The following is a 13597-nucleotide window of genomic DNA, read 5'->3' as shown; positions in this document are numbered from 1 at the left end:
ATTTTCAGAATGACCAGATCAGACCCACAGGTAGTTTGAGCTGAGTTTGCAAATACAAAGATTGGCAAATATTTTTGGCCTTTGTTACTCTGTTTGTTGAAGATACATAGGCTGGGGAGAAGCAGGTAATGGGACAGAGTAGCAAGCCATTAACTGATGTAATGCAGCAGTTTGTGGTATTGTGTCCTCTCCAAGTCAAATACTACAGTTATTCATGTAAAATACTAAAGCTGAGATCTGGCCGGAAGGGGAATGTTAATGTCTTCCGTTTCTTCTGACGTGCTCAGCTTTACAGGTCTAATTCCAGATCATCTGGATCATTAGTAATGGTTTCTTCTTGGGAAAAAAAAAAATTCTTACAGACCTCCTTTCTCCAAACTGGTACCTCATGAAGACGTTTGCTGTTTTTTTAGGGGGTTGAGTGGCTGCCATCCCAGTCTGTATGATGCTCGCACTCACTCTGCACAGGGTTAATGGCTATGCAGCTGGCAAAACACAGAAAAGTCACCATTTCAGCAGGAATCCCTTCACCATTTCAGCAGGAATACTTTTTCTGTCTTCTGGTGTGATACTTACTCTAGTGATGAGATTAGCATACAAACAAAATATATGAAAGACAGCAATATCTGACTTTCTTTACTGTGTTGAAAAAACACATTAAAAAAGGTAATGAAAACAGTTCAGTTAAACAAGTTCAGGCAGCTCTAAGCATAAGTAAATCGAGTATTTGTCCATTGAAAGACAATTTGTTTCCCATTACATGAAATAACTGATGCCCATAAGTACTAGTTCAAAGCTAAACAACCCTGACTAGCCCTGACCAGTCTCTGTTTTCCATCCGAATTTGTAGGCACCAGGAGTGTCTTTGGCTGCTGTCACCATCTCCAAGTGAGATTTTGGACTAACAGGAATGGAATAGAGTTCCTGCCACCCATCAGTCTTTCACCTTGTGCAGAGCAGGACTTACTGGTGGTCTTCCATTGGCTGCAGTATGTGTATTTCAGTGTAGCAACACACACAAAAAAAATTCACAATATTCATGACCATTAACCAGACCTCCAAATTGACCCCATGGCATTGCTTTTTTAAAGAAAAAACTCAGACTGAAGTGACAATAAAGTGCAATGGTGTGCTGCAGAAGAGCTACAATGAAAAGCCATCCTGAGATCAGGAACCTGTCTTCTGTAAAGCCTCCAACCTGCCTGCCACCAGGGCTATAATCCTTCCCTGGGTTATAACAAGTCAGACAACTCCAGGGTTTATTGGAGTTGTATTGCCAGTGGTTGAGCATGAAATTATTTAGCACAGGTGTTTCTATAACAGTGATATATTGGGAAAATTCAGTGTTCAACAACCATCATATTTCCAGCTGTGCTGTGGTTAATGCTAGCGCAGTGAACCTAATATAAAACATGTGAGAATATTTGCTAGCTCAGGAACTTGTTAAAGGTATTTTCTTACAATATCTGAGTTGCTGTGTTTATCTAGGTGCATTTCTTCAGTCTTGCATTTTCCTAAAGGGTGTGATAGTGATTTTGTCAAGCTGTCACTGAACATGGGATCTGTTTCTCTCCAGCCAAATGCATTAGTAGCCCTGCTAGCCAGTGTGCATCACCCAAGCTGGTGAAAATAAGATTATGAGAAATCCAATGACACTCCATTGCACCTAGCCTATTTGTCTTGAGCAGCACCTGTGCATCTGTTACATATATAGACCTGTTTTTACGGGAGTGCTAGAAATCTTGAAACAAGTGTTGCAAGCATCTACATGTAAAAGAACATAAAAGGAACAAAGTTAACAAGGGGCTCGGGGACTGTAAAACAAGGGTAGTGAAGTGCATTCACCACCAACAAAATCTGTGGGTGTTAAAAGAGGTTTTATATGTACAGATGGACATGTGCATTTTAAGGGGCTCAAAAAGACTCCTACACAAACATAATAAATGGCTGAAAAATGTGTGTTTTGTAAAACAAATGCAAATAAAAATACAATCAGAGACACTCGTGCAACACACGTATCTGAGCTGAGTTGTGAAAAGAGTTTCATTATTAACTTTGTGCCACAATGGTTTGGTTATTGGAATATTACAAAAAATATTCTCTAGTGTCACCAGAAATTTTTTAGAAAGAAGATAAATGCCACCATACATCCATACTTGATCGTTTTATGCATTAGAGGTGCATCTGACTAGAAAAAAATACATCTATGGTCTAGCTTGGCTCTATTATTTGTAATTTTCCTGACAGAGAATGTGGGTCAGTTTTGCCTGTATACTGCATCTCTTGTAGGAGAAGCTTCAAAGATGGCTCTCTTTGATTTGTGAGAGAAAGCAAATGTTGAAAAGACACCTCAATTTGACAAAGGATCTTTCCTTGATTGGAGAAAGCAGCTCTGCATTTGTCACCACTGAGTTGATGCTCACTGACAATCATTTCTGTCCACATTCTGGTAGTTTTTAGAGATGTGACTGCTCAATTAGGGCATTGTTTGGGACAGTGGGTAGAGCAAGCAGAGGTCTAAAACAGGAATCAGTGTTTCTTGGTAGCCAGAGACTGACTAACATTTGTTAGGAGTTGGCATTAGCAAAAGTGAAATGCAATTATGTAAAAAAACTAAACAAATCAGATCCTACTCTTTCAAAAATATCTTCCTAATTGAAAAATTCTTGTACATAGCACTTTGCCATGTATCTTTGCAACTTTATTTTCATTGAACTCTAAAAGCCCCATCTCTACCTTATTATGCTCCAGTTTACTGCGTGTACAGACATTTATCAAATGGGCCATCGGTAGCTGTAGAAATGCAGTAGTCTATCCAAGTTAAAATTCTTGCCTTGATTACTACAAATCCATGGAGCCCTTGGGTCCAAAGCTTCCACTGAAGCACAGCTATTTGCAAATAGATTTTTATAGCACATTAGTGCTGGAGGAGAGTCCAAAGAAAATAGTCTTTTTCAATATTAGAACCAGCTGTGACTTTCTTGTGCTGATGACTCATTCATTTTTTTTTATAGGGTGGGAGAACTAGGCAAAAGACACACAGAGTCTTATTCACGACGTTGTTTGTTTTGAAAAGGGTATCCTAGCCACAAGCCAACTTGATCATACCAATACGCAACTCATGTTTATTTAAAACCTTTTTTCTTTTAACAGTTCCAATTATAAAAACAGAACCCACAGATGACTATGAGCCTGCTCAAACCTGTGGACCAATGAACCAAGGCTTAAGCCCTCTCTCTAAACCATACTACAGTCAGCAGATCATGATGCCCCCTGATCCTGGTTCGTGCCTCGTGGCTGGCTTTGCCTCCTGTCAGCAGAGAAACACCATGATGTCACCTTCTCCCAACGCAAGCCCCAAGCTGCACGACCTTTCATCCTCTCCTTACAAGTGCATCCCCAACCCGGGCCACAGTCACCTCGGACTTCAGCAGCCCGCTGGAGGTGTCCCCACCATACAGGAAGTGCCAAGGTCTATAGTTGTGCACCCAAGCCCCCCTGAGCAATCATCTCACGTCATGCTGCAGCCGCAGGTGAGTCAACATCTGAGCAGTAGCTGTCCCCTTGGTTATCAACAAACACTCTATCCCAACAGTCCCTCTTCTCCAGTTCCATCTGTTACCCAAGAGCCAACCTATTTGCAGTCCTGCAGTCCAACTCACTCATCCATAATGGGTCAACAGCAGCAGCAACTGCCGAAGGTTCACAGAAATGAGTCTCCAACAACCCAACCACTGTCATTGCCAGAGTTGCATGAGGAAAGTAATCATAATTTGGCCCCTATTCCTGTAACGATCAAGCGAGAACCTGAGGAATTGGACCAGATATACCTGGATGATGGTAAGTCCTCCATGGCACAGGTTTGCGTTCACCATGTTGCTCTATCAGTGAGTTCCCTTAAGCCCCCCTTCTTTTGAATCCTGTTGGAAAAGAAGTTCCGTTAATAGCCTGGTGGAAAGGTGCGGACTTTGCTTGGGTTGTCTTTATACAGGAAAGGGCCCTTTCATTTCATTTGCAGTAATGAAACCCCATTATCTTAGCATTAAATGATGTTAGTTAGCATAGAGCTCTATCTGCATGACCAATAGCTATGTTGTAATAATCTTAACTGTATGTTCTTGTCTTGTGCCCATGCCAGTGACCTGTGGAGCTGCAGTGAAAACGTATTTAACATTGTCCCATTCATAATGCAGTGAAACATCTGATGTGCAAATCTGTTCACTGAAACTAAATGTTAAACTGCTCTACTTAGTTGAGAAGGTTCAAATTAAAAATGGAGTCGTATCTTTCAACGTCACTTTTCAGTCTGTTTGCATCTGAGGTTTAGGACTACCTTTTTTTCCCATTTTTATTGTGGCCTTGCTGCTGCTTTTTCTTTTCTTCTTTTTTTTCTTTTTCTGGTTTTGTAAGATTCTGTATGCATATATATTTTACATGCAGCACTGAAAAGTTGAAATGCTGTGATAAACCTGTAAGACCCAAATATTTATTAGTTGAATGTAATAAAAGAGAAAATATGAAATTTGGTTATATGACCTTACTGAACTGCGATTGAGCATTTGCTGCTAAGAATCCCAGTAGTATTCTGGACCCTTACCTTAAAGCAGGATGGGAATTCCCTTCCAATAGCCACGTAACTTTATATAACATACCATGCTTATTGAAGAAAGAAATGCCACTTAAATGGCTGCATTGAAACTACTTGGTGCCAAGAAACATCTGAATGTTATCGTCCTTTAGGGAGAATTTAAGGACAATTCATTGCACTGTTTTGGTTTTTTTTTAAAAAAAGGACATTTTGTCATTCAATTTTAAACAGCATGCTACTCACTGAATTAGGATTCAAAATTAATGTTCTGGAGCCTGAGTAGCAGCTCTTTGCTTTTTAACTCTAGGAAAATTATTTTTCTTCACAAAAGTTGTTACTGCTTACATGATAGAGAGATCTAGGGAACTTTCCCTAATTAGGAGATAAGGTCACTAGTTTTGCACAACACATCTTTTTGACAAGGTTTTCTTCATACAGTATGTGTTTTTATCACTTACTTATGCTGCAAGGAGCATGATTTCAACCAGGTGTATGAGAAATGTACACAAACAAAAAAATTTGGGGGTTTGAGAAAAAACAGAATTTATCTATGTAAGGAGGAGAATTTAGATAACTCTAAACCTAAACTCTGCTTTTGAAGAAAAGCACAAGAAAGGGGCAGCCTTCCTGCCTTACCTCTCAAAAATCCAGCTACCTCTTCTCAGACAGAACTATGAAACCTGCCTTTGCCTTTTCTTCTTGCCCCACTCTCAAGGGCTGGATCCAGCTAGTGGGTGTGGTTCCATGAGCTGACCCAACTGACAAAGTGTAAATGGTTTTGCCTTTAACCTCATCTCTGTTCCATCACACACCAGTCCTCTAACAGATGATCAGAACTAATTGTAGAAGCTACCATGTACATCTGCACTGATACCTGAGGTTGACTTTGGAAATCTCTTCAGCTAGCCAAATCCAGATAGACTTCCCTTTGGCATCCAGCAGGCTTTCAAAATCCTTCTGTGGCTAACCACAACAGCTATAGAACAAGAAAGATGTAACAGTCCTGATAACGGTATATAGTAGGAGGAAGCGCAAGCCTTTGTGGTTCAATGAAATAAGTACCACCAGTTCCCACTAAAAGGGTCAATCAGAAATGGCTAAAATGATATTTAGGTTGTCTCAGGGATCACACTGATGGAGCTCAACCCACATGATCTGCCTTTTCCTATCTAAACCTTATCTCACTGCCTGAAGAAAAGGTCATCCACTCTATGTATAGTGGAAGTCTACTACCGTCTGTATTTGTCTCAGTAGATGAACGAGGGGCTAAAGGCAGGAAGTGTTTCTTGTTGGATTTGTGCTGGCCAAGACACCCTGTTCAAACCATGCAGAGCTCTGGCATGCCTCAGACACGCAGCACAGGAACAGGAAGCTGTGAGTCAGGCTGGAACCCTGTTTAGGTATATGCTATATGCATTTCATAGGCAGCGTTTTCACCACCACTGCAGACATAGGTTTCACATTACATTTAATCTGATGGAACAGCAGGCTCCTAAGGAAAGGGTGGCCTCAATCTGTCTTACTCTGTCATGTGTTCTTGCTGCTTCCTTCGAGTCATATCAATTGATTATGGAGCAGCAGAGCAGGCTAATGGAAAATTAGCCTGCCCAAAATAGCAAAATCCACAGTTGGGTCAGCTCACGGAACCATGTCCACTAGCTTAGATCCAGCCCTTGAGAGTGGGGCAAGAAGCCTGGTGCTGTGGGTCGAGGGTGCTACCAGGTCACTCTGAGTGGCAGAAGCCCACGAATAGGACAGAACAAGTGTGAGTTGAAGCCACTTCTGATGCGATCTTATCCTCCCCAGCAACTATCTAAACACTCATCCTGTTTTGGTTAAAAATCCCCTTCACCTGTCAGTTCCGGAAGGGTGACGTCTGGGCTCCCTCTCCCAGTCTCAAAGGGCATTTTGGCCACTCTGGTGACTGCCTGGGAACCACTAGTGATTGCTTCTGGTGTCCCAGGGGGTGCTGCTCACTGAGATCAGCAGGGAAAAGGCCAAGCATGGATGCAGCAGCCCTGGTATTGTGCCTGGTATTGTTTCATTCACACCTCTGACCATAACAGTGAAACAAGGGACCACCATGAGTTTTGGCGAGTGGCTCGTGCCAAATAGGAGCAACTCGTTTTTCCATGTACCTGACGTTTTTTTTTAAATAGCAGCTTTTTGAAGGTATCACCATTTTTAATTACTAGTATTTCCACCTCTAAGTGTTTTTCTTGTTGGAGGAGTGGGTGGAATATCTGTAGCACTTGTGAACAATATGAAAGCCAGAGACAGGTCAGGTGTACTTAACTGCTTCCCTTGCATGCTACTTCGAGTATAACAACTCTTTTTCTCATCCCTGATTAATGAAATATTTTAATGACATTAAAAATCAAATTCTCAAAGCATCACTCATTTTAATATCTTCACAGGATCTTGTAACTATTTAATACATCCACTTTTATCTAAAAGTATTTAAGAAACGTGAGGTATTGACATCTAACATACTTAGGGGACTGCCAGAAAAAAAATAATATCCAACTGATTTTCCCAGATTATAACTGATAAAATTTTGGTTGCTTGTTTGCCACTTTAGGAAGGTTTGATTTATGTATCTAATATACATAGAGCAGTTTGGGAGCAGAATAAGCAGAAATCATTTGGTTTCAGCTTATGGGTTCAAAGTAATATTCATTCCTTTAGTTATGGAATATGTCCAAATATAGACCATTTACACTGCAAAGTATGTATGGAAAAAACCAGTCAATTAATTTATATAAATAGAGATCCTTTATATGACATTTTTCTGCTTTGGTAAGAGGTGGGTATCTGAAGTAATATAAAGAGAGCACATGAAGAGAATTCCATTTTGGCAAGTAAGTTCTGGTCTTGGCAATCTCATTTTAAATCAAAATCTGCAGTAGCCACCTGGGCTACTCATTAAATGTGTTGTCCATTTCAGCATGTGAATATGTGATTCCACATATAGAACGTATTTAAAACTCACGCCGTAAAGTGATACCTGATATATTATGTCTGTGCTCTTGATACTGAAAGGTATCTGGCTTGGATACCAGCACCCGTTTCAAATCATTTTGAGTTCAGCCTCTTAGCAAAGATTATGGCTGACTACCTTTGCTGCTTTTACAGGAAAATTTGATTAAAAGCAGTTGAAATTGTGACATTTATGCCTGGTTTTGGTCCTCTGTGAGAGGCCATGGTCCTTTGCAGGGGGACAGGGAGTGTCTCCTGTCCTCTGCACCAGGAGCTCCTGCAGATACCATCAGGACACTGGGGCATCCTGGTAGGTGAGGCTGGGACTCTCCATGTCCTTTTGCCACTCCTGCCCTAGGCAGTGAAGGTTAAGTGATGTTTGCCTTTTAGATCTAACCTGGGAGGAGTGTGGGTGCTGGGTGCTGAAGCTCATGGAAAGTCATTAGGCAGACAGGCTTGAGGGACCTCTTTAGTACAAGTCTATGCTGTAATTTCTTTTAAGAAAATACATGTTATTTAGGTATTGATGTATCTGCTATACTGCCCTTTGAGATGCGAAATGGAATTAGTATTGTCCAAAGAGATGGGTAGTTTGGGGAAGCTACAAGCTGTGATGAGAATTCTTCCTGGTCCCTTGAACCAGATGTGAAAATTTACCTAATTTATATCTTTATATTTTGAATGTGCTTGTCTCTGCCATTATCTAACTAGCACTTGGGTCAAAAGCTATGCTAGTCTGCTCTTGAACTAATCCTTCTTCTTTTGTGTTGACTAGGGCAGCTCAGGCAATTTTTCAAAATTTTAACTGCTTTTCTTAGTGGTAGAAGAAACCCGAAGCCAGAGGCAGGAGAGTGGAAAGTCACACAGCTTTACGGATGTCCAGGCAGCTGGGAACTGGCCAGGCTCACAACAGGAGATGCTGTAGGTGACTTGAAATCACCTTCCTCATCCCCATTTCCCTTTCCTGGACCTAGTGTAGCCTGTGTGAAACACAGAACTGAGCTCCAAGTCTTTCATTTCACCAAGACGGATGATGCCAAGAGATATTTTTCAGGTTGTAACTGGCATTCCCACAATCTGTTAGATATTTTACCTGCAGCAGAATGACACTCATTTGTGAAATTATTTCCTGCTTTTAGAAACATCAAAGAATGTCGTTTTCATTACAGATGAAAATGAAGCTATTTTGAAAAAGAAAGGGGGAAACACATTGATACCAGCAGGAAAAAATGTGTGACTTATATTCTCAGCAGATTTCAAGGTGTATTGTACATTCTGTAATCCCATTTGTTATATTAGTGCACAAAACTTTACAAAAGCAGTTTGTAATTGAAAGCAAAGCAGCATCCTGGAGGATTCTTTAATCAAGGTGCTTGATTACTCAGTGCTTGAGTACTGAAGGCCTGGCTTCTAATCTCAACTTTCGAGATGCAATGGCAGCCTTGTTGAAATCAGGAGAACACTCTAATTGCTGGCCATGAGGCCAGGGTTCCACATGCTGTTGAAAAAAATTTTTCCAGAATGTCCTGAGTCTTGTGTAGGAGCCAAAACTGAAATAGCAGCATCTGAAAGACAGATCTCCTGTCTGAAGTTTTGTATATTAATTCAGCCTCCTCCTCTCCACATGAATGCTTTCATAAAGGTCTCTATCCTGATCAGATCTATAAATCTTTGCATAGTAAGATGAAAATGCACAGGCCATAAACAAAGGTATCTGATGTTTGGATATGTGGCTAGCAGAAAGTATCAGAACCACATAATCATCTTTTCTAAAACAAGAAGGCTTTTGTTCTTGTGATTGTCTTTGCACAGCTGTGAGTTTTATAGCACCATGCCAATGAATGCACTCATTGCAACTTGTATTTTACTCTGAAAAGGTAAATTGGGAGTATTAAGCCCCCAATAAGTATGTAAAAGTGGCAAAACCACAGGTAAAGTGTTACTGAAAGCTGCAGTCCTGCCAGCCATTTAATTTTGAACATGGCTCTTTTAAATATAACTTTTGCAGTAAAAGCTGTAACTCCTGGATGTAATATGAGCTATTGCTAATGTCATTCCCATGAATTGCTTACAGTGTTGAACCGTTAGATGTCTGACAAGTGCATATATCTCCTATACAGTATATATGAAAGTTTTTTGCGTCTAACCATATGTTCTTTTTTTACTCCTCTATATTCTGGAAATGCACGTGGTTTGGTGATATAGTTTATTTGAACAGGAACCATAGCAGACAGAATTATTCTTTTGCTGAAATGTATCCTTTTTCATACATCTCGGCTTCATGATTAAAGCGATTGGCTCTTAAGGCGTTAAGTTTAGTCTGCTTCTGCCACAATTATGCCTTTGAAAACTCCTGAGTTCACCCAGTGATTTCCAGTAGTCCAAATGTCATTAGAACAATATGCAGGTAATCTGTAAAGTCCAGTAACACTGTCTACACCTTTGGCTTGGGCGAGCTTTTCCCTTCCTCCCTCTTGGCCAAGCCTCGCAGCTCTGGGAGAAAACAAATAGCTTTCCTCATGGAAAGTTTTACTTAACCTGGCGTGGTGCCTGAGCCTAGACCCTCCTCATCTCTAATGATGATTGAAAGTGTACATGCTACTGTGATAAAACATGCTGAGCGTTAACATTTGGGCTTGGGTTGTAGGCGATGAGTAAGGGAGGGCTGAAGTAATGCGTTCGTGTCAGACCTTCATTGGACTTGCACGTCTGGGTTGGAGGGGGATCCTGTTACATGAAACCACACACCCACGGGAATGCATTTTGCTGTTTCTAGCAAGTTTGATGAATTGGGTCTCCCAGGAGGCCTGCCAGAAGAAAGCCCCCAGAAGCACAGATGACCAGACTAGGTATCTTTCCTGGTTTTCTGCAGTCCCAGGTGTGCAGCTGGCCACAGAGCAGACCTGCCTACCTCTTAGCTGTGGTATGCTGTGAAACATAGTAGGGAACTTTGCTTTCTTTCAATGTCAGCACTTACATTTCCAGGGAGGTCCTTGAGCCTCAGGCTTTCAAGAAAGTGTCCAGTGCCTTCAGAGAAGTCCTTAGTGGCTCCAGCCCCATTCTGTGATGCCACACACTGGTGGAGGGAGCCGGAGGCTGACCAAGGGGCAGGAAAGCTGCAGAAAGCAGTGTTGAAAAAGCAGTCTTTGGCTGATGTGCATTTGCATCTAAGTTAACACTTAGAGTTATTAAGTGTTTGTCTGCAGCTGTGTTGCTCCCCCTCTTTCCAGCTGAGAGCAGCTTGGAAGAAGTCACTTCTCACTCCCATGCCTGATGCATTCTTCCATTTCTGTATCAATGACTGTTGGCGTTGCTGCTTCAAACGGTGAAGGTTTTGTTGGTTATTTTCTGTAAGCTCTCCTTGGCAGTCGGGAGCGAAGAAGTTGCCGTATCTGAGCCTTGGTAACAGTTACATCTGCTTTTAAGCCTGGAGCAGTGCCAAGGAAAATACATTGCTTGCAGAAGCACAAGCTTCGTGAGAAAGCTTTGTTCCAATGCAAATTATTTTAGGAATATGTTGTTTGTTTGAATCCTTTCTGCTGAGCTGAGCAATATAAGCTGCTCAGGTGTGGCCTTGTGCCTTGGCCTCCGTGCTCTCATGTCATGAGCCCCTTCTGTCAAAACATTTGTGGGGAAGTTGTGGTGCAAGCCCCTTTTCTCAAGGGAGCAGAATACGGCACAGGCCCCCACAGCGCCTCTGCAGAGCTGGGCTGGCAGCTCAGCCCAGCAAACACATCCGTGTCAGAGGGAGCAGCCTCCCTGACTTCACGTACAGCGCTCTTGGAGAGGCACTGGAAGGCTGCTGGATCCCCAAGCTGTGGAGGGCCTGCCTCTGCTCCCACTTAAGTCAATAACACTGTCCCCTTTGGGTTTGTTGGGAACAGGACCAAGCGTGTGGCTGGTAGTTAAAGCACACATAATAGTTGCATTCATGGAAGCCTGATCCCTGATAGACAGGCAGAGAGGGAGTTTTTCCAAGCAGATTTCTGCACGGCACCACTCATTGTTTCATCTGTGTCTGCCGGACAGCTGGGGGCTGGGGCAGAGACCTGATAGTGGCTTGACCATCGCTGCAGAGAGCAGGCTGCTTGATAACCTGGCTCCGGGTCCTTCCTCCTCTCTGAGGAGCTGATGCGGATTGCAACCAATGGGGGCACAGGCTTCCACAACAGGCTTATCACCAGGCTGGGAGGAAGCTTATGAAAAAAAGCAGACCCTCAAAATGTTTCCCTCCTCCTCTCTCACTGAGGAAGTCTGCAAAGCCTGGGTATTGAAAATACCTGGGAACAATCGCGGAGTAAGAAATACAGTAGGAAAACTGCAGTCCTATTCCTCGCTGGCCAGCCTGGCTGAGTTTGGCAGCAAACCAGGGAGCTGGACCAACCCTCTATCTCCTCTACAGGCTTCACTTTTAGGTCTTCTACATTTTGCCCACCATGAAACCTACTGCAAGACAAATAGCAGAAAGCTGAGTGAGATGGGGCTCCAAGTGTGTCAAAACTCTCAAACCATATTGTTCCTGAACAAATAAATTGCAGTATGAGCACTGGAACGTCCTGAAAAAGCAGTGCTGCAGGTTATCCAAATCCATAATTAGTGAGTTAGTTATTTGATCCTTACGTAGTTATAGCTCATTATCTAAGCATCATGTAAACACAAGAATGTTCTTCACTTGCCTTTCTTTGCACAACTAAAACATGATTTCTCTATTTAATTTTGACTCTTCTGCAGCCATACTGCTGCAGAGAATGCAGAAGACAAAATTTTATTCTTCATGTCTGTATGTCCAGATTACTTTTGATGTTAGATTTCTGTGGGAGCTAGGGCTGAAGATCTGTTCCATTTCATAACTCTTGTGATACCTTTGCAGAATAGGTATTGCTGTAGATATTATGAATCCATTTTGATATCCTGGGAGCAGCAGTCAGTTCCTTTTCTAGTGCTTCAGGGAAAATATGTGTTTCAGTGCCACCTCATAAGCAAAGTCTTCTGCAGATTAGTTAAGAAGTAGAAAAAATGCTATTTTGGGTCACAAGAGAAGCCTCCAAAATAACTAACTGAAGAATATTTATTTTGACCTTTATTTCTATCCTGCATATGCAAATCCATACACAGATAAAGTATCTGAATTACTCTATAAGGCCTTGTGTTCTAATTCTTTTACATCTTTGTAGTTGTGGTGGGTGAGAGTGATCTCTTGTACTCATGACTGACTTCTGAAAATCCTGCAGGTGCCTGTTGAGTAAAACCTTTTAGAAACATGAGGTCAGGTGGAGAAGCCCATCCCTTGGAGGTTCTGTTGTGCACAGTCAGTTCCTGAGCCATTGCAGCTCCATTGTCACTAGTGCTGGCATCTGAGCTTTTGCTATTCAGTTATTCTTTTGGAAAGCTGAAGTGACTGGCAATCTCTTTGCTGTTAGTTGACATGTTTTTTCCTCTGTGATCACTGTGTTCCACCAAGCTCCAGGCTGCACTTGTACTCCACTATTGGCTTGAGGCCTTTCACCTCTGGCCATCTGCACGAGGCACTAACAACTTCACCAGGCATCTTCTTCTTACAGTAATGTCTTTGGGTCAGTAGTACTGGGAAGTTCAAATGTTCTTCACAATCTAACATGACTTTATATGAACTTGCCATATAAAAAGAGAAACTGGTTCTGTTGGTTTTTTTTTTTTCAATTGCACTCTTTATTTTCTTTGTTCTGAGAAACTTCCCTGACTCATTAGCTGTTCATCACTGCACGACACACCATGGGTCCCAGCAGCCAAAGGCCAGAGCTTCCCGAAACTGCTGGAATTGATGCCATGCAAATTTCAGTTTTCCAGTTTTTCTTGTAATGAGTCCAAGTTTTGCCAACTTGTACCTCAGCCAGACACTGCACAAGATCTCTCTGGAAGGGCCACCAGAAATGGAGATGGCTGTTCTATTCCAGACCCTGAGCTCCTAGGTAACTTTGAAAGAGTTCTCAGGCATTTTTTCCTGGTTTTTTCTTCCCCACAGAGAGTGTGTTAGGATGAGGAAAGACCTCA

The 13597-nt window shown here is 42.0% G+C and overlaps 1 protein-coding gene across 5 annotated transcripts in view; it reads left to right on the top strand.

Moving 5' to 3' along the window:
* The window catches only part of NFATC1 (nuclear factor of activated T cells 1), a 110110-nt gene that overhangs the window by 75016 nt on the left and 21497 nt on the right, over positions 1 to 13597 (top strand). For 2 of the 5 annotated variants that reach the window (XM_077179918.1, XM_077179921.1), the window contains exon 9: positions 3154 to 3840. In XM_077179918.1, the coding sequence (XP_077036033.1) occupies positions 3154 to 3840 (687 nt within the window). Of the gene's footprint in view, positions 1 to 3153; positions 3841 to 13597 lie in introns of those variants that run through there. The other 3 variants (XM_077179926.1, XM_077179933.1, XM_054631437.2) reach the window with 3 other exon arrangements.

This window comes from Agelaius phoeniceus, chromosome 1, assembly GCF_051311805.1.
Source record: "Agelaius phoeniceus isolate bAgePho1 chromosome 1, bAgePho1.hap1, whole genome shotgun sequence".
Taxonomy (NCBI): domain Eukaryota; kingdom Metazoa; phylum Chordata; class Aves; order Passeriformes; family Icteridae; genus Agelaius; species Agelaius phoeniceus.
The sequence above is the reverse complement of the archived record's forward strand: the minus strand, read 5'-3'. Positions and strand labels throughout refer to the sequence as shown.